Below are 25737 nucleotides of genomic sequence, written 5' to 3' on the forward strand. Positions count from 1 at the left end.
TAACGCTGCTGATGCCTTTGAGAACGCAGCAGGATCACCCTTGAGGAGAAAAGACAACGCAGAAAGAATCGTGCCTTGCAGAATTTACCACCTAAGGAGTCTTTCTGCTGTGCCTTTTGCAACTGGACGTGTCTGTCTCGTATTGGCCTTTTTAGCCACCAGCGTGTTTGTAACACACTGGTGGCTAAATAAATCTTCATTCATGAAGCCTGGCTATGATAAATGTTGCAAAGAATTAGGGGATAAAATGTTGAACTGGTTACTCAGGAACACTCTGTGTAGGTGAGAGTGAGATGTTCTTGCCTGGCAGCCAGACCCCACATGTAGTTGTACTCATTTCCAGGCTTCCTCTTTACTTAACATTAAGAACATTATTTGCACAGGCATAGCTGGCCAGAAACAGGATTCTCAAACAACTACTTACTATTAAGATCTAATAACACCATAGTGCCAGAATAGAGGCAAGAAATGCATCTCTAGTTTTAGACAGAATCAGCTCTCATCCTGCTAATAATGTCAATTTTTATCATGTTAGCAACAGATATAATTTATTACAAACTATGTTAAAGCACATGACTTGCCTATATTACTTCACAGGCCTATTCAGAAATTGTGTTACTTTCTGGGAAATGTTAATATTCTGTCCCAAATCCAAGATTTCTATCTTTAGGTACTTCACTAAGAAGTCTAATTTAAGGGTCTTATCACAGAAGAAACAAATGTAGAAACACAAGTACATGAAGACACTGTTTTAGACACTGTTAGGATTAGACATGTATTTTCTCTTCACTAAGTGCAAATCTTGGGTAACAGAGTTGCTAATTTCAGTTCTTTACTGCTCTAATATTAATGTACAATAAAATTGTGGGTGACGGCAACTTTTTTCAGTCTGGGGAACAAGAAGGATAAAACTGCTCTCCTGGGCCTGAAATGCTTTCAGCTCTCACCACCCACTCTGTGTGCCAGAATGTGATGAACATTGATGGACAAGTGGGAAGGGACAACCAGGATGCTTGCAATTTTCAGCAACACTAAGACAACTAAGGGGAAGTTTTTGCTGCTGAGACCACCACAAATCCCTCTTTCTACAACTGTTCTATCCCTGAGCAGAACATTCCATCTGTTCACACTCAAAAAAAAGCTTTTAGGACTCCACAAGCTAAACCAGAGAAGGAATCAGTGCAGTGGGAAAAAAAAAATCCAAACAAACATTAGACAGCAAAAGTAAATAAACAAATAAAAATATTGACCATTGCCCTTGCTAATTCTCCAGTACACTAAAATAACAACTTTCTATTAGAGAGTTTAAGCAGTGAGGACATCATAAGACTAATCCAATCACAACTTCATGTGTTAAATCAAGCTACACAGTTTTACAGATTAATTTAAACTTCGAATTTTCCAAACCTTCCTGCAACTCCTCATGTCTTAATGGGGATTTACCTCTGTCAGCTTTTACAAAAAGCAGTACAGAATTAAGATACTAAGAAGAGTTTAAAAAAGGGATGAGTTTTCAGCTAGAAGATCACAGGTTTTCTGAGAGTCAACTTTCAGGAGTATGATAACCGTCTCAAATCTAGCCCCAATCTTAAAAAAGCAAAACCCCAAGAAGTCTCGTGCTAATTAAATTCACTGTAAGTAAAATAAACTGTAATCACGGTGTAAAATGCTGCAATGTGGAGTCTGCCAATAACTCACATTGACTTTGTTAGATGAAAAAGCATGAAAAATCCCTACTTTAAAGCTCAATCTTTTCCCTGTCTGAAGTAAAGCCTGTCTTTGTGTCTCTAATTATTTACCAGAGGTAAATAATGCATTCTAAGTTTTGAAAGATACAGTTGTTGGAAAGAGTAATACAATATATGTTTGAATATCATGGATGGATTAATAAAAGTAACTGATACGACTGTTGGAATTTGCAATGGCAAGGCTAATATAGATATATATATATGTTTGTATTTGTGGCAAAACAATCAGTTAAGTCAGTAGAATCATGCTTAAAAGGTAACAAATACTTTTCCACTATTTTTCTACTTTCCAATCACTAAAAATTGGAAAATAATTAATATCATTTGCACTCAGTGAACTTGTGTTAATGTACATCACTTTCACCTATAATTATGTCGGTGACCTTAGATACCTGGGTGATCTGCAATGCAATAAATTTTAATATTTATTATTGCAATACTCCTGGACGTGAGAGATATTTTTTTTTAACTGATAATTTGAAAACTCACTATTGAACAAAAAATTCTTTTTTTGGTTTTCCATTAACAAAATTTTCTCATATAGAGTTGTTTAATTCTCCTTTGGGACTCATATGGTTGTCTAGAATTGCAAAGTGCTTTAAAAATGTGTAAAATAAACAAGTGGTCCTTTTGAATATTTCCCAGTATAGAGCAACAGATTTTTCTCTCCACGAAATAATTACCTCTCTCTCCATCTGATGCCTTTAATGCAGAGCCTTTGTTTAGAATATGCTCGTCTTCATGTCTTTATGAACTCAGGCAGTTTTTTATGATTTCTCAGTAATTGGAAAAATCTGACCATTCACAAAGCTAAGGTTTTTCTAATATGATATATCTGGCTAAATGGGACAGACTTTTATTTTTTTCTTCAAAGGGCCAAGATTCACCTACCAAAAGAGAGGCAAAGCAGGAAGAGACTATTTTGTTTGTATTGGATCTTCCTTTTGTTGTTGTTTTTGCAGATGGAATCCTGCTATGGAACTAAGGTGACCTCTTCACAATTAAGCTGCTCGGACTACAGGTTTCTCTGAGAGTGACTGAGATATTAAGCCACGTGCAAAGCAGCCTAAAGTCAAGACTGAGAATATTGCACCATACTTTCTGTGTGATCAAATCACAATGCATTGACACAGTCTTTCCTTAAATACAACAGTAAAAATGCTCGTAGAGTCAGAGAATGGTTTGGATTGGAAGGGACTTTAAAGATCATCCAGTTCCAAACCCTCTGCCATGGGCAGGGTTGCCACTCACTAGGATCAGGTTGCTCAGGGCCCCATCCAGCCTGGCCTTGAACACGTCCAGGGACAGGGTATCTACAACCTCTCTCAGCAACTGCAAGACTTATAAGTAAAAAGAGATGTAGATATAGAATAGATATTAATTCCCTTGCCTCCTTTTTGCAGAACCAAGATTTTCTCTGAAAGAATGTATCTGACACCAGTGAATATAGCCATAAGTAATCTAACCAGACAGGAAATCTAAAACATAGTCTCTTAATCCACCATTAATAACAGGCAACTGGTATCACCAGGGATCTATTCCACAATGGGATATATCTATGTCAGAAGGTCTTCAGTAGTTCTCACCCTTAGGAGAGAACTACTAAGCTATTGGATTTTTTCATCTTTTTAACTGGGTATCATGACAACTTTAGCACGTGTAAAACGATATAACTATCTTGACTTAAGTTTCATTATATACTACTCTCAGGACACTGATATATATTTTTTTTTTTTTACTGACAATATTTTAATAGTTTCTTGGATGTTTGCTATAAACTTTGGCAGAAGTGTTTCAGAAGTCTGTGTCAGGCATTGTTTTACAGTTATATGGTGTAAAACATTACAGGGACTACAGTGTATCCATAGCCAATGCAGAAGGCCAAAGTTTTCTTGGAATAGGCTAGCACAGAATCAAAAGATGTACTAGAAAGAAAAAAAGACAAATTTCTAAGCTGTTCCCACATTTGCACCAGTAGTGCAATGTCCACTACATATAATTAGTGCTCAGACTCTGTTTTTAGTGGTCAGTTAACATGTATAATTAGCAGGTATCTCTCCCTGTCCTTCAGAACTTCTTTCAAAAGTATGAAACCACACTACAAACAGTTGTGGAGAACCAGACAAAAAAGGAAAATTTTTTACCCAAGCCACTGATAACCATATCTTTCTAGACTACTTCAGCACTGGAATGCTATTTTCCTGTCCATAGCTTTGCTTAGAAAACATCTCTCAGACACTTTTTTGATTTCTCACACCATTGCACACCATTTCAACAAGCAGAACAAAAGAGGTCAGCATTAGGCTCCATGCAACTGGCTTTAATCCAGCTTTTGAGGGATTTTAGTTTTTTAGGCAGACTACGAAATTTTGTGGTACAATTCCAGCATTCTTAAAAACAATTGTACAAAATTAGAAAAAAAATATAATTCTACAGGGGAAAATATGTGCATCTAAAATAGCTGAACAAACATTCTCCTTGCTTTGCTGAACTGAAAATACTCTAGAATGACTCTGGTATTTCCTTCTTTAAAAAGAGACAGTTTCTCTGTGTTTCATCCAGAAACACAGAACTCATGTAATTTAAAGGATGTAATTCATCCTTTGAACTCATGTAATTTAAAGGATGCTTTCTAAATTGAAGAAAAGTTGATTGTTATAATTATTCCAGAAAAATTCTAAACCATGGGTGTCTAAAGGTGCATGTTCACTGCAGAGACTGATAAACCAGCGTATTAATTCTTCCATCTTTCAGAAAATGAACATATTATAGATAAGCATCATTTTTAGGATACAAAATAATTTGAAAGCCAACAGTTTTGCTCTTTGCCTCAGTTACTGAAGGTCACAGGTGGTTTTGCCTAGCTATTAATATCTTTTTCAGGCTTGTTTTCCAGATAGGGACCATCCAGACAGGGAATATAACATCTCAGTTAGGGAAGAAAGATTTTTGATTGTGCTTTATTTGCTTTGTTAGGAAACTTGACTGGCTGATGACAGAGTCTCTATAACAATAGATTCTAATTTTCATACATTGAACATGAGTGAGGGAGAGATGGAAACACTCAGTGGTGGAATATAAAAATCATGGATCTGACTTCAGATCTACTGAAGATATTTGGCGTCCAGTGAAGGTGTAACACACCTATGAAAATTCACTTTGAAGTCACCTATTTACATTTTATGGATAAAATGGATAATTTATTTAGTCAAAAAAACCAACAAAAACAACCCTCCAAGTGCAAGTCTTATGAAAAACAGTTAATCATGTAACTCTGAAGATTCAGATCATTAGCTACCAAGTTTTACTATGTCATCAACACAGTTGTTTTATACTATCTAGAAGGATCATTTACCCAATACAGAATGTTCCTTTATTCCTTCTTTGAAAAATAATTTCTTTCCTATTCCACATGCTGAATTTAATGCATACAGACTTCCTAAAGTAAATAATCTGAACATCATATATATGCGTATATGATGTTCAGATTATTTATTTATATATATATATTTTCAGTATTCCCCAGTGTTGATAACTTATTTCTTTCAAGCTCACGTTATGTGGGTAGAAAAATGTTCTTAATGTTTTTCCAATTTCCTTATCCTTTTTTTTTCTAGAAAAATCTAAATGTTGAGGTTGTCCAGGATAGTTTGTGAAGTACAGATTCCATTTTTTTCTCTAATGGCAAAGGGAAATGCAACTAGCATTTTCTCTTGGTCTTTTAATTTTATTAAATTAATAACAAGTAAACAGTCATTTTCCCTGTTCTGTGCATGTACCAATGGAGTAGAGCCCTGTGGTGGGTTGCCACTGGCTGGCCGGGTGCCCTACTTTCCTCAACTGGACAGGGAAGCGAAAGTATAACAAAAAGCTTGTGGGTCAAGAAGAGGACAAGGAGAGACCACTCACCAATTACCATGATGGGCAAAACAGAGTCAACTTAGGGAAATTAGCTTAATTTATTACCAATGAAATCAGAGTAGGGAAATGAGAAACAAAAGCAAACCTTAAAACATCTTCCTCCTACCCCTTCTTCCTGAATTTCTCTACCTCCTCCACTCCAGTTGGACAGGCAGTGGGGTTGTGGTCAATTCATCAAATGTTGTTCCTGCCACTACTTCATCCTCAGGGAAAGTCTCACTCTCACTTTTCCTCTGTTCTATTGTGGACTCCCTCCCAGCAGTGATAGTCCTCCACTGACTTCTCCAACACGAGTCCTTCCCACAGGCTGTGGTTCTTCTTGAACTGTTCCAGCAGGGGTCCCTTCCATGGGCTGCAGTCCTTCAGGAACAGGCTGCGGATCCCCCATGGGGATTCTGACAGCCAACCTGCTCCAGAGTGGCTTTCCCATGGTGTCACACCTCCTTCTCTGGTGTGGGGTCCTCCACAGATTGCAGGTAAATCTCTGCTCCACTGTAGACCCCTCTGAGTTGCAAGGGCACAGACTTGTCTCACCATGGTCTGCACCGGGGGTTGCAGGGGAATCTGTGCTCCAGAGCCTGGAGAACCTCCTCCTCCTCCTCCTTCTTCACTGACCTCGGTGTCTGCAGGGCTTTGCTCACACATAATTCTGGCTCCTCTCTCCAATTGCTGCATTCCATGGTAATTTTTTCCACACCTTGAATATGTTATTGGAGAGGAGCTACCACAGCCAGTGGTGGCCTCAGACTTGGCCAGCAGCAGGTCCACCTCAGAGCTGGCTGGTATTGGCTCTACCAGTTATCTGGGAAGCTTCCAGCAGCTTGTTGGAGAGGCCACTCCCTAGGGTGCCTTCCCTCCTTCCTCCCTCCCCCAGTATCTTGCCATTGAAACTCAATACAAGCTCTTTGGATAAAAAATAATGGGAAGACCAAGCCAAATGGCAAAGATCTTTGATCTTCTTCCACCGCTTGACAGTATGTTTAAATTATTGAATTTACTCCGTTATTCCTAAAACCTAACTTCCTTCTCAATTACAGAGTATATTCTGTAGAATATATTTTTAATGTTCCTCTCTGGAGCTGTAAGAAGTGATTTACCTATAGTTATTAATGAGCCAAAAAAACCCACAAAAAATATTGCTTTTCAGATCCCCCTTCTTTAGATCTGTGATTATGTGTCAGTACTGTGGTGGTTCTGATCAAAACAAAAGCAACAAAAAAACCAAAAGACCAACAAAACAACAAAACCCACAACCTGTTTCTGTTTTTATTCTTTTCTGATTTTTTTGTTTGCTTATCTGACATTGTTTTCAACTGCACCATAGAGACTTTGTCACGTAAGTTTTCAACAGGTTTTAAAATAAAAATTCACTAATGTCTTCCATAACCTAAACTGTCAAAAAGACAAATGTGATAGTAAGACAGACAAATTTATATAGAATCCATGAGCTGCCTACTAAACCAAATAAAATCTTATCTATATGGTTTTTATTGAAAATTATGAGAGTTACTGAACTCTACACAAAAAATTCTGCGTGCTCAATTTCTTTTTTTTTAATAGGTGAAATAAGTCAAAGATGTTGTGACCTTCACACAAGAAAACTTGCTGAAAAATTTGCAGATAAATTAACAGACATGGAGAATAAACAATTTAATAGTAATTGTTTAAAGTTAGTTAAACGCTGAAAGTTAGAATGTTTCATGGAACTTTTCTGATACTTTGACTCAGTTCTGGAGATCAAAAAACCACAAAATTGCAGTGGATTTCTTTACAGCCAACTACATAGAGAAATAGTGGAGAGGGTTCCTTGAGGCACATTAAGGTAGTTCTTGTCAGTAATATTTTAATTAGGGCTAGTGACCTTCAAAAAATAAGGCAATTTAAGAAGTAAGAAGGAATAAGGTATTCACTGAATCTTCAAAGGGTAGAACTGATCACACAGAAATCTTTACTAGATATGAGTAGTGTTGCTACAGTTGCTGAATTGCTTATTTAAAACACACCGAAATATTCTTTTCACAGTTTAAATCTAGAAAGTTTTATAGAAGGGATGATATGTGTGATAAAGTCCATTTAAACCTACTTACCTATGACCTTTAAAACAAGTGGTAGCAAATGTCACTCTCTGGCAAGAGAATATGTAGATTTAAATGGTTTTAAGCACCAGCCTACTAATTCCTTATTCAGCGTGGAAATGCATGCTGCTAAGATGAAAATACATGTCAAGTAGAGGAATAACATTACTTTTGATTTAGGAAAGGCCATAAAATATAGAGACAAGAAAGTATACAGTATTGATACTAATCTTGTTTGTCCTTACATGATTCAAATTGCCAATAATAAATCAAAAATATATAAAGCAAAAGCTTGTAAAACTTAAGCAAATTCTATGCCATTAACAAGGCTGTGAAGATATGATGGAATCGTCACATGAAATCTTAGCCAACTACAAAATGTACACAGTGGAGTTTCTACCAAGTTACTGGTCAGGTCACTACCAATTGAAGGTGATATTGATAAAATAAGACATTTATAGTAAGAGGTATATTTTACTTCAAATCTGAACAGAAATTTCATACATAATCTCAAAAAATGTTCTTTTTGTATAACTGACATCCGTCTTAAACATAGAGATTTCATTTCCAGAGTATGCAGTGATGGGACAAGGAAGGCTAAGGTCCATTTGTAATTAAATCTGGCAAGGGATGTCAAGGACATAGGTAGCAAAAGGAAGATTTGGGAAAATGTGGGTCTGATGCTGAGTGAGGTGGGTGCCCTGGTGGCAAAGGATACAGAGAAGGTGGGGATCCTGAATGCCTTCTTTGGTTTAGTCTTCACTGGTAAGGCCAGCCCTCAGGAATCCTAGACTCTTGGAAGCAAGAGCACGAGAACAGGGTGCCCAGAGAGCCTGTGGAGTCTCCTTCTCTGGAGTCACTCAAAATCCACCCAGATGTTGTCCTGTGCAGTCTGTTCTAGTTGAACCTGCTTTAGCAGCAGTTTGGACTGGATGACCTCTAGAGACTCCCAACCATTCTGTGAGTCACCCTATATTTTAACTGTATTTGCCCATCGAAGACAAGTACTTTCAAAATAGATTTCAGTTTTTTCCCCCAAAAGTCTCTGCATTCTAACAGCCTTCAGAAGCCATTATGTACGGCCTCAACTGCACAAACAAATGAAGAAGCAGAGGTTTTCTCAGTTTCTGGTGAAACACGTCAGATTTTAGTTCTTCAGCAGCATAGTACTAGAACCAGGACAAAAAAAGAACTGAAAATGACAACAGCAAAGGAAAATGAAATTAAAAAAAAAAAAAAGAAACAAACAATCAAACCCAACAAAACCCCCCAATCAAAACAACAATGAAAACAAACTAAACAAACAAACCCACCATCACCAACACAACAAACCACTTAGATCTCTTATTTCTACTATTAGGACCCTGTAGTTTCAATGTTTAAGAAGTTTTCCAAAGGAATTTTAAGTTCTTAAGAGGGAAATGTGAAAATGATACAAACATGACTATGCTGTAAACATAAAATACTATTACAATAATTAATATACTATTAAAATATCATGCCCATCCCAACACCAGGGTTAAGACGTTATGTACTCAATATAAATTTGAGGTTTTCTCTGGAGTTCAGTGACTAAAATTTTTACAAAAATGCAGTACTTTCAGTTACTTTTAAACCTCAGGAATTACACCAGACATAAAACAAACTCATGTACGACAGAGACACTCTTCCAAATGAAGTCTGAAGTCGATTTCTGAAAGTATTTTTGTTACATTTAAGGGAATGACTGGGGTAAACAGAGTGAAGATGAATGTGGGGTCTGCTCTTACTTTCCTGCTCAATAGTCCCGGAGAAAACTGAAAACATCCTAATCAGATTATGAAGATGAAATGTTTTCTTCAAAGACAGCATGATTTTTTCAAGCTTACACTATGTCTGTTTAAGGAAATAGGGGCACTATTTTCCTAACTGTGCCATAGTTTTTCTCATTCATCATAATTAATTTTCGAGCAGGCATATGTGTTCAAGCATAAGCCTCTCATATTAGAACAAGAATGATATTATCAGTGTCATATCACTCTAGACCAGTCTGAGAGGCAAAGAACTAATTTTTTTTCTAATTCTAGTTTTTTTTTACTCAGTGGATATTACAATGTTATTGATTTTAAGACAGCCAATAAGTAGAAATGGTATAGAATAATTTATCATCTATCACAGTGAACCATTTTCATGGCAAAATGGCATAGCAAAGTGCAGATAAACAGAGGTCGAAACAAAATAATTGCCTTCATGAAAAAGCACCATTGATATTTTACAAAAACAACCCAAGACAATAGCACTGCATAGATAATTTGCAAGATTTCTGCATATTAGAAGCGTGCATATTAGTCATATTTGGGTTTTTAGAACACAAACTCACTAAGTGAACACGCAGAGAAAGGCAGAAGCAATGAAGTAGCCACCTGTGGTTTCTACAAATATAGGAAGTCGTAGTTGTTCTTCAATTGCTCATGATGCAGCAGGTAACAGTCAGAAAAACAGTTCTGATCAAGATCAGCCCCAGAAACCGACTCTAGTACGCAGTAATTAGTTCACTAGCAGCAGTGTTTAAAATAACAAAGTATCATCCCAAGATATTTACATTTGTTTCCCAGAGCTCCTGTTAATTTAATGACTGCAACATACATTTAAACTAACCTCTGAATACCTAATTACAAGGAATATTTACTGCTGCATGCTGCTGGACTTGGGTATTTCCAAGGCATCTTGCTGTCCTAAATATACTTTTTTAACTCTGTGTGTAACTTTTTTTCCCACTCATGGTCTGCCACGATACCTGTAGTGACAATGGGTATTGTACCTGTTTTGGCAGTAATAATTTGTTTAATGTTTAGCCACACAATTAATACAGATTTTATTTAAATCACTGTATTTTTTGCTGATGTTTCAACCCTTTTCCCCTTCCTTTTAGCCTATATTAAATATTCTGGGACAGGTTAACCTTGATGCATACATTCATCTGTTCACCTACTATAAGTTATTTTATACAGAACATTAATCATATGACTGCTAAATTAGCCTTATTAGATTGCCATTTAAGTGTCCAAAAATAGCAGCGTGGTCAGAGTGCTTTTTAAACAGAAGTGGATACATAAATCCAAAAGCTTAGAAAGTAAGTTCAGAAATTTTAATGTTCTAAATAAACATCAAAATGTCCTCATCATGTACCCAGAACACTGATAGTACTGAAATGTTTGAATTTAATTTCCCTTAGAACTGTGAAGATGTTAAAAATGATAACTCACAATCCTTTTTAAAAATTAAATTATTTGAGCATTTTCATATCTCATTTGTTTTTCCTACCAAAATTTAATCATTCATGGGGTACTGTAACTATATTAAGAATAGTGTAATGAAATCAGTACAGAATTCTTCTGAAAAATTAATTTCAAATTCATTTTTCTGAGCATTTACTCAGAAAACTTTGATCTTAACACTTTTGGTTACTTAGTTAGGGAATTTCAACACAGATCTGTGTACATACTAAAAACAGACCAGGACATATCCCTAATTATTGCAGCAAGCTGAATAAAAATCATGAACTATTCATAAAAGCACTATTCTAAAAATAATTTGAAAATGACAAATTCATTTATGTAAATCACCTTCTAACAGGCAATTCTCAGACAGAAAATTCAAACATTAATTGAATAAATTATTACTTATTGATTCTTCACCTGTCTGTATTCTTCTCCTCACATCAAGTTAAATAACAAAGTAAGCAAATATTTCAGACCCCTGCATTCAAGAAATGCTTCAGTATCCAACCCCTTTTCAGTAAACCTTGTCTTTCTTATCTCAGATGGGATTTTAGATTTGTGTTTAATGTAATTCAATATAACCAGAAAATTTACCTCTGGTGTGCATGGATTTTGATAATCACCACTTTTCACTACTCTTTTCCTGATTCACACCCGTCTAGTCAGTGACTCTTGGCTTTGTGTATGAGATTTGTACATCCAAGGTTTTGGACAACAGCCATGCCACGACCATTCCTACTGTTATTTTAACAAATCATTTTGAAATAGAATGAGTATTTCCAAACCAAAACTTTTTGATGACTACGTTATATTTTCAACACAGAGATGCGCAGTCACTTTTTAATTTATTTCTTTTTAAGCACTCACCCAGCAGAGGATTTTTACTGTATGTGATAAATTAATACTCAGTTTGCGTGTGTTTTTATGTTACTATCCTTTACAGGGAAGAATTAAAAATTTGAAGCCACAAAAATATATTTTTAATCACTTCTAACATACTGGTGAGCTTTGGAGTTTTCACACAAAAACTATGGAATCTGACAAACTCTGTGATGATTTTCTCATCAAAGATGTTGCAGAAAGACAGAGGTCAGTTGTGGGGAAGCTGTACATCCCTGAGTTTGAAAATTGAGACAAGTAGTTAAAACTGTTCTATTTGAAGTTTTAGAATAGAGTTTTAGTGATAGAGCACCCACTGAAATTATCTGTGCCTGGGATTGCAAAAGGAATCAACATAATTAATTATTTTTTTTTTTGGTCAAAAAGTAATTAGCAGAAGCCCAGAAAAGTAACATATATACACAACTTTTAGCTTTTAAAGTGAAGCAGGTTATGATCAAGAATGGTGACTCTGATATTTCTCCAGGGAGGAGGATCTTGCAAATATGAATCACAAAGACTAAGGAAGAGTCACCAGTTCCAAAAAAACAGCAAAGCAACTCCACACTCTTGAGTCATAAAATGTGGCTATCACAGAACACTTGTGATTTCCTAACCTGTAAATTTCCATAATTGTGAGTTATTTTACATCATGAGAAGTTTCCAACAAACTCTAATGTGTCAGCTCCTTTAAAAAGGAAAATGTGAATATGTGTAGCAACGCATCCACAATAAATCCTTCAACATTCATGAAATTATATTACATACTATCAAAATAGTTACTTGGAGTAAAGCTACTTCTATATAAAGTCACAAGACTTTATATATATATATAAACCTCATAACTCAAATATATGTAAAAAAATAGACATGAAGAAATTCACCTTTTAAAAGAGAAGTTACAAAAATTGTCACAATTTCCTCAAATTTTATATAATTTTGTATAAGTATTTCCCTGCTTTAGATATAAATTTTAAAAAGAAAATTCAAAATAAATAAAACTGAAAACTTGATTCCAGTTGTGGAATGGATAAATCATTATTCTTGCAGGAAAAACCACAACAAAACCAAAACCCACAAGGCTGAACTTATGTGTATTTCCCTAGCTGTATCAGAGAACACTAAATCAACACTAAATCAAAGAAATGGCATTTTTTTTCTTCTTCAAAACTCCTGCTAATGAATAACATCATGATGCATTTCTCCATAAGCTAGACCACTCAGGCTTTCACTTAAATTATTAGCCATGGAAAACTTGTTCAAACTGTGAATTGCTCTCCTTCTTTCCTCTCTTAACTCCTCCCTTTTAAAATGATACAGAATATGATCTGTTACCTTACTACTCTCCTTTTAAGAGGAGAGCAATTAGTAATGGTAAGGGGAGAGTAGGCAACATAAAAACTTCTGTGATACAAAACTATGAATTTAGTTAAAACAAGAAATTATACTAGTTAAAAGGATCAATAAACAGATAAATATCGATTACAATATGAGGTTCTTCACAGATTATGATATCTAAAATACGAATTACTAGGAAGTATGAAGAGCAGTAACTCTATTAAAGCTAATGTTTAAAGACATAAAAAGTTTCTTAGCACTTCTTGACCAGAATTTAAGCTGAGTGTACATTTTTTTTGGTTTTACTGTACACCTCCTGAAGTCAGAAAGAAGAGAAGGGAAAAGAATTGTCATTTCCAGAGGAAAAAATCCAATAATGTAATATACAAGTAGATTAAAAAAAAAAAAAGAGGTAAGATAAAGAACTATGCAAAAAAAGAATGGACTTGAGTGTTTGGGCTTTACTGCATTTGAAACTACATCCTAAGGAATAGGGAAAAAAAAATAAGGAGAGTGAAGAACATAAAGGGACAAAACATGCCTTGTTCAAACACTTTTATATTTATGGTAAAATTAAAGAAAATCTAGAATTGACTTGATTTCTTCCAAGATTGAACTAGTCACCATCAAAGAAAAAGACTTCTGTCCTCACTGATATGACTATTACTGCCTTTTTAAAGTTAACTCTTAACTATTTTTTGCACTGTTCTTGATAGTTATTGTAACATTTTTCAGTCAGTGCTTACTAGGGTCAATATTCACATCTTTTAAGAGTTGGTACGGTTCTGGTCAAGATAAAATTCTCAAACAAAATAGATTTATTAGTGGTAAAACACATATTTTTGGACAGAAATCTTTTCCTTTCAACAAAATGTGTTGATGAAGTAAGAAAACCTCTGCTGTAAAACCTATACCTAACTTTAGTTAACAATACTTAAACAACAGTGACAGCAGTTCTGGGAAATAAGTGTAATGGGGTTAGTCTTTCAAAAAAACTTCTTTAGTCAGTAAAGGACTTTAAACAATAAATAAAATCTACGTAAAAGATAAACTCCAAACAGTTATGAGGTTCCACTTCTCCCAATATACAGAGAGGTGGAAACAAATCATATTTAGCAGCCACAAGAGGGGAGAGAGGTTAATCTCACCTCACTTGAGAGTGTCTACATCCAAATTCAGTACCAAAGGCAATGAAATGAAAATGAAATAGTTCTACGTGGTTCACTTCAACCTAACAAAGACACCTGAGGTCGGAGGAACCAGTCTTGGAAAAAGCAATGCCCTTTCCACAGTCTGCAAAGAGAGTTTTCATAACTAGATCACTTGTAGATGTCTAGATAGTCCTCTTTCATCTCAGTTGTTACAAAAACTTTACAGAAAATGAAAAAAAGTGCTAAAGCTGCACCGACGACAGGAGCTTCAGAACCTTAAGATGAACCATAAGGACACAAAGACAATTCAAAACTAACATCTGAAAAGAAAAACAAAAAGTAGGGAGCTGTGAATTTGCAGATAAGAGAAGTATCTTTTCTGCTTAATTCTAGGAAGAATGGGTACAAGGTGAAAATCCTTACCTAGAAAAGATTTCCACACATGGCCCTCAAAACTAGACCTTATCCCTCATTATTAAAAATAACCAAAATCCATACTTGTTCTAAGCAGTCTTGTAACAGGGCAATGACTCCATTAAAAACAGGGTAAAAATAACACAGTATTGCAGCAAATATCATAAAATGTGGGATGGTCTTGCATATAATGAAAATGAGCAATTTATTTCCAAAGACAGCTTATATAGATAACAGGCAGAGGAAATCCATAAAATAAATAGAGATTTAAGAGTTTCACTCCAAGACTATGCCTACGTATTGGTTTAGAGAAGAGAAAATTTATTTTCCTAGAAGCAGAACTCCTAAATAAAGATACATAAAAAAGATCAATAGAACCCCCCTGAATTTGATGGTTTCCATCCTTGAATTATGCATCACTGCCTGCAAGCCATACCTTCAATCTGCATTGCAATCATTGAAATAATCATTTTTTATTAAGTTTCAGATAATGGAATTGAAGCTCTGCTCTTCCCCTCTGCAGAGCTAACAACCTCCTTATCCAATGTCTTCATCAGCATTTAACTATTTTATTCAGAACTTTTATTTGATATTTTACCGGTGGCAATATTCAAGAAATAACTATCTACATCACTGTTTGCAATACCAATATGGGATTTCAAAAGAGACCTCTCTAAAGAGCTTGAGCTGCTCTGCGTCTCAGATATGTTTTATCAGTCTGTTTTAAGATGAGCAAAGACAATATTGTAGCAGCTTATGCTCATTTGTCATTTGGAAGATTGATTTTCTTTTCTCACTCCCCACAGCCATATGGATTAGAAACTCATTTATTTCCCTTTGTTATGAAAACATAATCTGAAGCAGAAGTATGTAGCAAATTCAAAAAGAAGGATAATTATGCAACAAATAAAACACTGGATAATCTCATTATACCATAGATGGGCTTTGACAATAAGAGTGACTAGAACATTTTGAATTAGAAGTCAACAAAATTAAAATGCATTAAATGAAATACATATTAACATAATGTTTAACTGCAGCAAGAGACAACTGAAGGCTTAGAAAAATTTAGAAATTAATCAGCTCTATATATGGAAACAAGAACAGAATTAACTTGATAGGATAAAATAATATACCACAAGTTCCAATATTCTTTCTTTAGTCCAAGCTGCTAATCATTCGGGATCAAGGAGAGATGCAACCCTTGTATACAACCATGTAGTCCACTTTTTCATGTGGATTTTGGGCATCATCTCTCTGGTATTGTATAACCTTTGTTTTCATTAAAATTCACACCAATGATGAGTTTTGCAAAGCTTATTAATTATTATTACTAGCTACAAGGATAATCAGAGATAAATGTCCTCGAGCATCAGAAACTAGGCTCTGAATTTGATGACCAAAAGTTAAATATTGCTTTCTTTTTTTTAAATATACTGGGATTTGCTTGGTTAAGATTTTGATTTCTTTGTGTTGTTTCATTTTATCCTTACAATTAGATTTAATGTTCCAGAAAAGGTAAAGCAAGTGTTTTGCTTTGTTTTGGTTTTCTTCCCCTAAATAAAAGGCAAATTTCATGCAATGGGATCAACACTTTTGGGAAAAGAACTTTACCATATATAGCAAGACAAAAGAGATTTTGTAGCACGGTTTTTTAGTCCTCAAAATAATTCCTTCTGTCTTAGTGGAGTATTGCTACAGCAAGAGTTTTGATGTTTGTTTGCTTTTTTACAGTCTTTCATCTCTCAAAAGCTAAATGACTTTGTATATTTAATTATCTACACACTTCAGGTGTGGTTATTCATATTCCACTGCCTTGCTTAGATTTACAACAAGTCTCTTTTTACGTCTTCTGCAGAAACTTAATTCTCATTATTGAAAGAACATACCCAAATGCTTTCTTCCTGACGATACTGCTTCCAGTTTCTTCCACTGTCGCTGAACATCAGAACGTAACTTGTTACCCAGTCTGAGCTCCCATAACCACCTTGAGTAGCAACAGCAGTAATTTCGGTTCTTTCGCCGAGATCAATCTGAAGCCATTGATATTTATTGGACACGAGTGGAGACCAGCCACCAGCACCTTAAAAAGAATGAGAAGGAGTGAAATGTATTCCTAAAAATAAGGATGTTAACACAAAATTTGTATATATACATTTATATGACACAAAACTTGCAAAACTAAATCAGTTTATTTGAGCAACCTGATCAAATGAAAGATGTCCTTGTCCAAGGTAGGGGTTTGAAACTAAGTGGTCTTTAATGGTCCTTTCCAACTCAAACTATTCTATGATTCTATGCTTCTAATTCAAGATATAGTTGTACCAAAACTGTCTTGGTATTATTTAGCAAGTATTATAAAAATTTATACAAATTATTTGATATTTGTAACCAAATGTAACAAAAGTGAGATCATTGTGAATTGATTCACACCCTTTTTTTCTCTCTCTAAATTCTCTAATGAATTTTACCGGGTAATTTTTAACCAATTAGACCCTTTAAGTCAAAAATTCTGAATTTTGTCTTTTTTATTTTATACATCTCAGTTTTATTTTATGCAGACTAGAAGATCTCCTGAGGCCCTGCCTACTCTGAATGATTCTGCATGATTCTGTTCTGTGAGACCTGGATATAGAGACTTGCATGTGAAGAAATAAAGACTAATTAGATGACAAATTTTGCACGTGCCTCTTAAAGTGACCAAGAAATTTGTAGGCAAAACAGTAAGACAGTATGAAGTATACACATGTAGTTCAATCACAGACACAGCCCTTTGCAAACATAAAATTTCACTCAAAACATAAGAACTAAACTCCTCCAGCATTTTAATTAATCAGAAAGACATGCTGAAAGGAAGAAGGACGTCATATCAATTCAGTGCTCCCGTGTCTTCCCTTGTTTGCCTTTATTTATTCAGATCATGCTACTAGCTTGTCTATAAAGCTGGGTGGCAAAGGCCACGGCAGGTCTCAAACGATCTCATGAGAAAAAAAATATTCGTTTATGAAACCGCTCTGCAAAATCTGCAAGTATCTGCAAAATCTGGTGATTTTTATTAAAGAATAGTGTGACAGAAATTATAAAAGCGCCATTTTGTAAGTACAGATTGAGCTCTAACACAAATAAACATAAGAGGCACCTTGAAAAGTTCTTAAGACATACATGCACAGAACAAGAATGGATATATCTAGTTCCCACAACAATCACTAAACACTGTCTAATGCAGAAGTAGCTGCAATCCAATCTTATGCTTGAATAGGTTTCAAGACGTAGAAATATTCACAAGCAAAATAACACATATGGTTTACTTCTGTTCAGAGTCATGATTCAAGTTCTTAACATTATCTCCTCCAGGGGAAAAAAAGAAAAGAAAAAAGAATTTTTACTTAGGGATGTAAAACTGTCATTTAAATATGGAATAGTGGGAAATCACATGGGTGTTCATAACACACAAAACGTGAGGTTCATTCTACAGGGCAAAGTAAGTGGAAATACTGAAAGAAATACATACAGTTCCACATATGTAAAATATCTTTCTCCACACATTTATGAGTTAATTAAAACATGATGGGATTAAAACTATGGGTGGAGTTAAATACCGTGTAGATTTTTTAATATTTTTTTCCAAATTTTTAATATTTTTTTCCAAACCCTTCTCAGAATACTGTGTCACTGAGCAAAGCTTGGTGACATTTTTGAACTTTCCACTTGAAAGGCAGGGTTATATTCTAGTCAACAGCAGTGGTCTGGCAGGCTGTGCTGAGCACATAATTTTTAAAACCCTTCTGCCAAAAAGCATTTTCGCTTGGTGAAACTGCAGAACTTTATTCAGAATGAAGCGATAGAAGTTATAAAGATGTAAATGAAGATGTAAGTAAAAAATGCCTGAAGAGCAGTCAGTTATGACAGTACTACTTGCTGCCAGCCTGAGGAAGATACTCCTGTCTTTAGTACTGCATTTTCCAGAAGCTTTTGCGAGGCACCATCAGACAGGCTGTTGGTGAACGCCGGGATTGCGAAGCCTGGAAAGAACAGCTTTAGAAACGAGTCCATCACAGCGGTGGCTTCCCGGGATTGAGTGAAGCAGAAAAACAATAACTACTTACGTTTTCTATTGTACGGGTTCTCCCTGAGCTGTGTAGTTCCCCCAACCCACATGGCCCCATTTGGAACCATGTTGTCTCCCCTTCCCAATTGTGGACTCCACCTCTGCACAAGCAGGATAGGCTGCCTCACCTGCCTCTCCCCAGTCCCTGGTTCTGTTACTGGAACACGGTCCTTCTGTATCCCCCATTGGTCAGTAGAGCCCTCAAGTCATTCCCTTTTGTGAAGGAACAAGATTCAGGATGGGAGTGGTTCTGGGAGAGGTTCCAGGAGTGGAGAAAAACCTACAGCAATTGACTGGACTTTATTATATGGATCTTACAGTTATTATATGGACTTTACTGTTATTATGTGGTTTCAGATATGTATATTGCATTATATCCACACTACACAGTGCACAGCCTGGGCATGCTCAGGCTTGTCATGAGTTCTGCCTGCTCCCTGCTTCCCCGCTCCCCTCTCTGATAGGCTGAAGAGGCTGCAGAGAGGAGACAGTTACCATTCGACCTTTTCTTCCCTGGTTCCTCCCACATTCTGCCCCTTCACCTATGTCCCTACCCCAGTTTGTTCCCTTGATAGCCTGTCTCATGTTCTACCCCATGTTCTAGCCTTTTCCCTGCCTGAACTCACAAAACCCCGACACCCCTCAATAAAGCATTCCATTTGCACCTCTACCTTGTCTCCAGACCAGTCCATGCTGTGTCACAGCCTCATCCCTCCTCGGACCGTGGCACCCTTTCCCCCAGACCTTGGCCCAGTCACGTCCCTTCTTCTTGCCCTCCCCCCGAGCCCACATAAACTGTGGGAGTTTCGAAATAAAGGTCTTTTCACCTTGGAACCCAGAGAAGAAACTTGGCTGCTCTCTCCTCCTGCCAAAGAGGACCGCGTGGCTGGGTGCTTCTCTGGGAAACCTCCAGAGGGGAGTCCACATTCAAGCTCTGTTAATTGGTGCCCATCAGCCAGATCCCAATGACATTTTCTACCATGTAGAGATTTCCTTGGATGTCCCCGGGCACATGCGACAAAGTGATTCTTGGCTTCCATCTCAGACAGACTCTGCAACTCAGCATTGGATTTCGACCTACAGAACTCAGAAGATAGGCCCGCAGCTGTACAGTTCAAGAACTCTATTTTATCACATTCATGGGGGCTCTATCTTCAAAGTGGGAGTGTGACACTTACAAACGCTTAAAAGGTCTTATTTATTTGCATGGACACCTGTTAGACAAGGACTCTTTAAAAGCACTGATTAAATGGATTTTAAACACAACCACGTGCTACCCAGCCCCATATCATACCAGGAATGGGACATATTAGGACGTGAATTATGGAGCGCTATACAGGCAAATGACTCTTTAGCTATACCCGGCCAGCTCAGTCGGTAGAGCATGAGACTCTTAATCCCAGGGTCATGGGTTAATGTTCCATGTTGGGTGCCAATTAACAGAGCTTGAATGTGGACTCCCCTCTGGAGGTTTCCCAGAGAAGCACCCAGCCACACGGTCCTCTTTGGTAGGAGGAGAGAGCAACCAAGTTTCTTCTCTGGGTTCCAAGGTGAAAAGACCTTTATTTCAAAACTCTCACCGCAACATGCTGCACTACATTCCATAGAAAGAAGAGAAGGAAGCACAGATACACAGTGTCCTAATACCAGCTAATGTTAGTTGATTTGAGGGATTACAGTAAAGATGCAGTCCAGAAGCCACGTGTCAGCCCTCTAGTGACCAGTGTAACATAAGGCCCATGCAGAATAACCACAGAGCAAAAGCAGCACAGAAACATAGAATCATGGAATCAGCTGGGTTGGAAGGGACCTCCGAGATCATCAGGTCCAACCCTCCATCCACTACCACTGTGGTTCCCAGACCATGGCACTGATGCCACATCCAGTCTCATCTTAAAAAACTCCAGGGACGGAGAAGCCACCACCTCCCTGGGCAGCCCATTCCAATGGCTGATTACCCTCTTTGTAAAGAATTTCTTCCTAAAATGCACGATGCCTCCAACAAAGTGAAGTCACAGCCTGGACCACCACTCAGAAACTGCAATATGTTTCCTGAAGCACTGCAATGCTCTGGTTCACACGATGCTTTCATCTGCCAAAGGCTCCTCAGGAGCTCTCCCGTCTGACTGTCCAGCAGCCAGCTGTCCTCCCAGCATCTGCCTGCTCCTGCACCAGCACAGAGAGGAAAAAATACGTACTCTTCAAACATATATCCTACCAGACAAGAGCCAGAATGATCACAGTCCTGCAGTAAACACTAGTAGAGCATGTTAGCTCCTCACCCAGCATTTTATCGTCTGTTTTACAGTGTGTCCTGTCCTTGCAGCAAGACTGATGAGTGTGACAAATTGCAGTCACTTTTTGCTGTGACTGGCTGCATAATAGGTGTCAGAAGGATCCTGTTGAAAACCAGAAAGGTTTGCCAGATGTTTGTGCTGCATGGTGTGGATGTTTCTGGAGAGATCTGGAAAGAGATCTCCTAAAGAGACTCTGTGGGGAAGCAAATAAATCCACGGAGTGCAACACACTCATATGTTCATCAAGACTTTGACAAAATACGTGAACACACAGACACACGCTAAGGTTTACGGGAACGTAATTTTGTGCTCCTTAAACTTCCTGAATAATTGACTTTGAATTCTTCACTTTAACTCTCTAACTTTTCTTTTTGCCCGTGTCATTTATCTAAAGCACACATTTTCTTCAGTTATTGAGTGGGCATTCTAACAGTCACTAAGGACACATCTTTTGTTGTGAACTAACAGCAAATCAGAAAAATAATGTTCACAGGGGAGACAACCTGTATCTAGAGTTGTTTTGGTTTTTTTTTTAACTTTGTCTCAATAAGTGTTTAACCCTCTTTATTTTCCACTATTTCTTGCATCCACCATACCAAAAAACCACATTCAATCTGGAAAAGCATGCAAGTTTCATGTTTGATTCCTGTTAAAACCCCCAAGCATTGCAGAGGTACTTTTTATGAAGAACATGCTGACTTGAAGTTGAACATACAACTAATACATAAAATGTTTTTCTTCCATTTACTATCCCTATTTTAATTTTTGAACACCAATGCTTATAAAACACATTTGTACACATGTGGTGTAATTCTCTTTAAAGCACACTAATTTACTGAACACAGTTAGCAACCTTGTACTCCTTCATTTTATGTGATATTCATAAATAAACTAATTACTAAATGATGAAAAAATGTCCTAGAATTTTGATATTTTTATATTTTTAACACATTAAAATTGATTAGATTAAAATTGAAGCAATCATGCATCTTTCATTTTTCAAATTTTTCCTATAAATTTCCATTACTCTTGATTTCTGTTTCTTCAGTCTCTTCAATTGCCAAACAATAAACAAGATTGCTGACTGTAAGCTGTCCTGGATGTTGGCACTAAATTTACAGGAGACAACCTGCTTTCCTTCAGATAGCCTGTATTTCTAGACTTCCATTCTTATGAACGTCATATGTAGTTTAAATTCTATTATATTATTTCCTTGCTTCTGGAGGCCAAATACCTTCTGCCTTCCCCCATGAATATAAACATATCAAAACACTGAATGGGCACTATTTCATTATTCTGGCTCTTGTCTAGTAGGATATGTGTTTAAAGAGTATGTATTTTCATAATTCCTTAGCTTCACTGGGGTGACCATACCATCATCACTAAGACATTGAAAATAGAAAAAAAAAATCAGCAAGATTAGCAAGTGGCTACAAAGGAATAAAACTAGAAATGGCTGAGGAAAAGGTCCAAAAATCAAATCCTCGACAGAAAGAGTATTGCTATAGTGGATCTGGAGTGCTATATGAGGTATAAAACTTGACCTTTCTGGCAGAAAATGTGTTAGGTGATACTTAAGCTTCTCAAACTGGCTCTCTGTGGCCATCAGGCTGCCAGGCCCTTTTTACTTCATTATAAAAGCTCTGAATTACATAGAATAGAAACTGGTTTAAGATTTCCCCTTAGTATGAACAGCACCTAACTTTTTGCTTCTCCTGCTCTATAACTACCATTGCCTGTCTTGTTAAGTAAAGCACAAAGCAGTTCACACTCATACAATGAACTCACAGTTCATTATAACTTTTCATTTAAACCACTTTCAAATTCAGTCAATTTTGTGCATATTTAATTGCAGTAACTCCAAGCAATGCGTATTAGTAAAAGTCCAGGTTTAAAACTAACACACATAAGAAAGGATGCTTTCTTTTGATTAATCAAACTCTGTAATTCCCATATGGATCATTTAATAGAAACTGGTTTTAATTTCAAGTCAATAAAGCTGCATCAGGGATGAATTTGCCTCTACTTATTACAAAGCTGATTTTCTACACAAGAATATCTGACAACTGAGGCTTCTTAGGCTTTAAAAAGTCAAATGAAGTGTTTTACAATATTCAACCCCCACTAAAGTACCAAAGTAAGAAGTCATTTAATTTCTCAAGCTGAAAGGCAAGGCACCATCTTTCATAAATTGAGAACTATAAAACTGTAGGCTTATAGTTAGATAAAGAGTACAAGGGTTTCGTTCTCTAAGAGTTTATTGACTGATGAGAAGGATGGGGAGTGGGGGGCAATGTCTGATAAATGGTGCTGATGCATTGCTACAGAGGTGACAACCCAGGGTGACAACCCTCTGGGACCCTTAAAAAAGTGTCTAGAGTAGAAGTACTGCTTGGATCAAATGCTTGGATTTTTTTAGATTTTAGTTCTCTTATGCTTAAATCAGGCAATTCAAGAAATAGAGCTCATGCATTTAGAAACTCGCATTTGTTAGCCCTACAAAGTGCCAGAAAAGTAATTATCAAGAAGAACTTAAACAGCCAAAGATTCCAATCAATCTAAATCACAACTTGGCCAGTTTTTCAGACAGGCTATGAAAAAGCTATCACAACAAAGCTGTTCTGAGTGGTATTTCAGTGATAAAACATGGATATAAGCCTCAAAACTTGAAACCAGGGAAAGTAAAACTTAGAAGAGATGAGGGACCCTGGGCTATGAATAAGAAATACTGGACACAGTATCGTTTTTTTAACAGAGATGGAAAGTGGCAGACAGGGGCAGCTAGATCAGAAGCCAGTTCTTCAGGAACTGCTTCATATATAAAATTTCTGCATGGTAATGTTCAACCACATTTTATGAGAGCTACTTCATCTTTTGCCTTTGATCTGTAGCAGGATGCTCTGTCTGTGCAGGTAAAACAGGTTGAACTCTACCATATTTTCACAAGATATCATTTATGGATAGAGAAGCAGGATTACACTCTTTTTGGTGCTGAAAGACACACTGAAGAATGCCAAGACCAGGCTGTCTCCTCGATCTCAAAGCTAAACATTCTTTGCAGTTTCCCCTCCATTTTAGTATGGTTTAAATAATGTATCTGATTCTGAAAGCTATAATGAGTCAACTTTGTGGTCAAGAAATGAGTGGAGAATTCTTGCCTCTTAAAATCTGAAGAATGAGAGAAATTTATCTGACTAATTTCCAGAAGTAAGTATAGAAATAACAGCTACTTTTTAACTTATCCGTGTAAGAAAGCTGTATTTTTTGAGCAGTATTTCACAGGTGTGCATAGGCATGCAGAGCTTTGTCAATGGGAACCAGAACTACTAAAAAAAAACAGCAAATTTTGAGCTAGGTAGAACAGAAAAAGAGCTATATAAATGCTTCAGTCAGTTTTCTAAGGGAGGTTGGTTCAGCAGCTACTTCAGTGGCCTCAAAGGCAGAGCAAGCTTAATCTTGTAGGAAGGTCTAACTTAATTTTAAGATCTTCTGAAACTAAGTATCAGTGGAAAAAATAGGTATGATCTTAGAAGAGAAGGAGCAATTGCATTTATTTTTTCAAATGTCAGAATATTTAATATATAAGGAACTTAACTTTCAGAATTGTGACAGGCGTTATAAAATGAATATTAGGTTTAATAATAATTTGCGACAAGTACAACTTACTATGTCAAGAGACGTTTCAGAGGCATTTTGGATTTGAATCAATGCAACAAAAAGACACTAAGAAATGGTATTAATAATGACAAACTTTGATCTACTTTGCTTCAGGGAGTCAGAACAAGGTAGGTAACTTTATTTTACCCTCCCTCTTCTGTGTTAATAGTAACTGTTGAATGAGTGAGTGAGTCAGTGAATCCCATCTTAGATTTCATCTTCAGGAGGCTCTGAATACATTTCTCCTCAATTAATCATTATGTAAATACATCAAGGGAGCTAGTTGGATAAACTGACATAGTTTATCAAAAGAACTCATTGGCAATGATTCAAAGACCTATCAAAGCCACTACTTTTTGCTGGGATTTTTTTATCACCAGCACACCACAAAGCTCTGTGAACAAGTGGTCTACACTGAGCAGCACCTCTTCTGTGAGTTGGAAAGCCCAAGTCTGAGCAAAAAATTCTTCTATAGATAATGAAGCTGTAATTGTGTAGGATATACTCTGAGCCACCCTGAGCTGCTCCTGCAGTATATTAAAAAGGTGTGTGTTTTTTTCTCCAGCAGCAGACAGGTACTAGAAAAATGTCCTTCCAACAGACTTGCACTGGGAAAAAGTTCTTGTTCTTCACAGACAATGTTTCCTGGGAAAAATCATTTTGGAACCTTGTCAGTTCATTGCAACATTTACGTAATTCTTGGATATTACCAACCACTTTTACTTCAACAGCAAACTATCTCCCTTACTAGGATTTAGGTACTTCACATAGCTAGCAGGTATATTCCTTTTTGGCACATATTCTGACAATAGTCCAAGGCTGAAAGTAAGACTGGACTTAATCTGGGAGATTGTTTCATTCTTAGGAAAAGGTACTCATGAAATTATGC

The 25737-nt window shown here is 36.6% G+C and overlaps 1 protein-coding gene across 4 annotated transcripts in view; it reads right to left on the reverse strand.

The window, feature by feature from the left end:
- Positions 1-25737, reverse strand: part of LOC108500363 (contactin-associated protein-like 4) — a 202462-nt gene that overhangs the window by 107788 nt on the left and 68937 nt on the right. For all 4 annotated transcript variants that reach the window (XM_017821229.1, XM_017821228.1, XM_017821230.1 and 1 more), the window contains exon 3: positions 16676-16869. In XM_017821229.1, the coding sequence (XP_017676718.1) occupies positions 16676-16869 (194 nt within the window). The remainder of the gene's footprint in view (positions 1-16675; positions 16870-25737) is intronic.

This window comes from Lepidothrix coronata, unplaced genomic scaffold, assembly GCF_001604755.1.
Source record: "Lepidothrix coronata isolate B3197 unplaced genomic scaffold, Lepidothrix_coronata-1.0 Scaffold89, whole genome shotgun sequence".
NCBI classification, from domain to species: domain Eukaryota; kingdom Metazoa; phylum Chordata; class Aves; order Passeriformes; family Pipridae; genus Lepidothrix; species Lepidothrix coronata.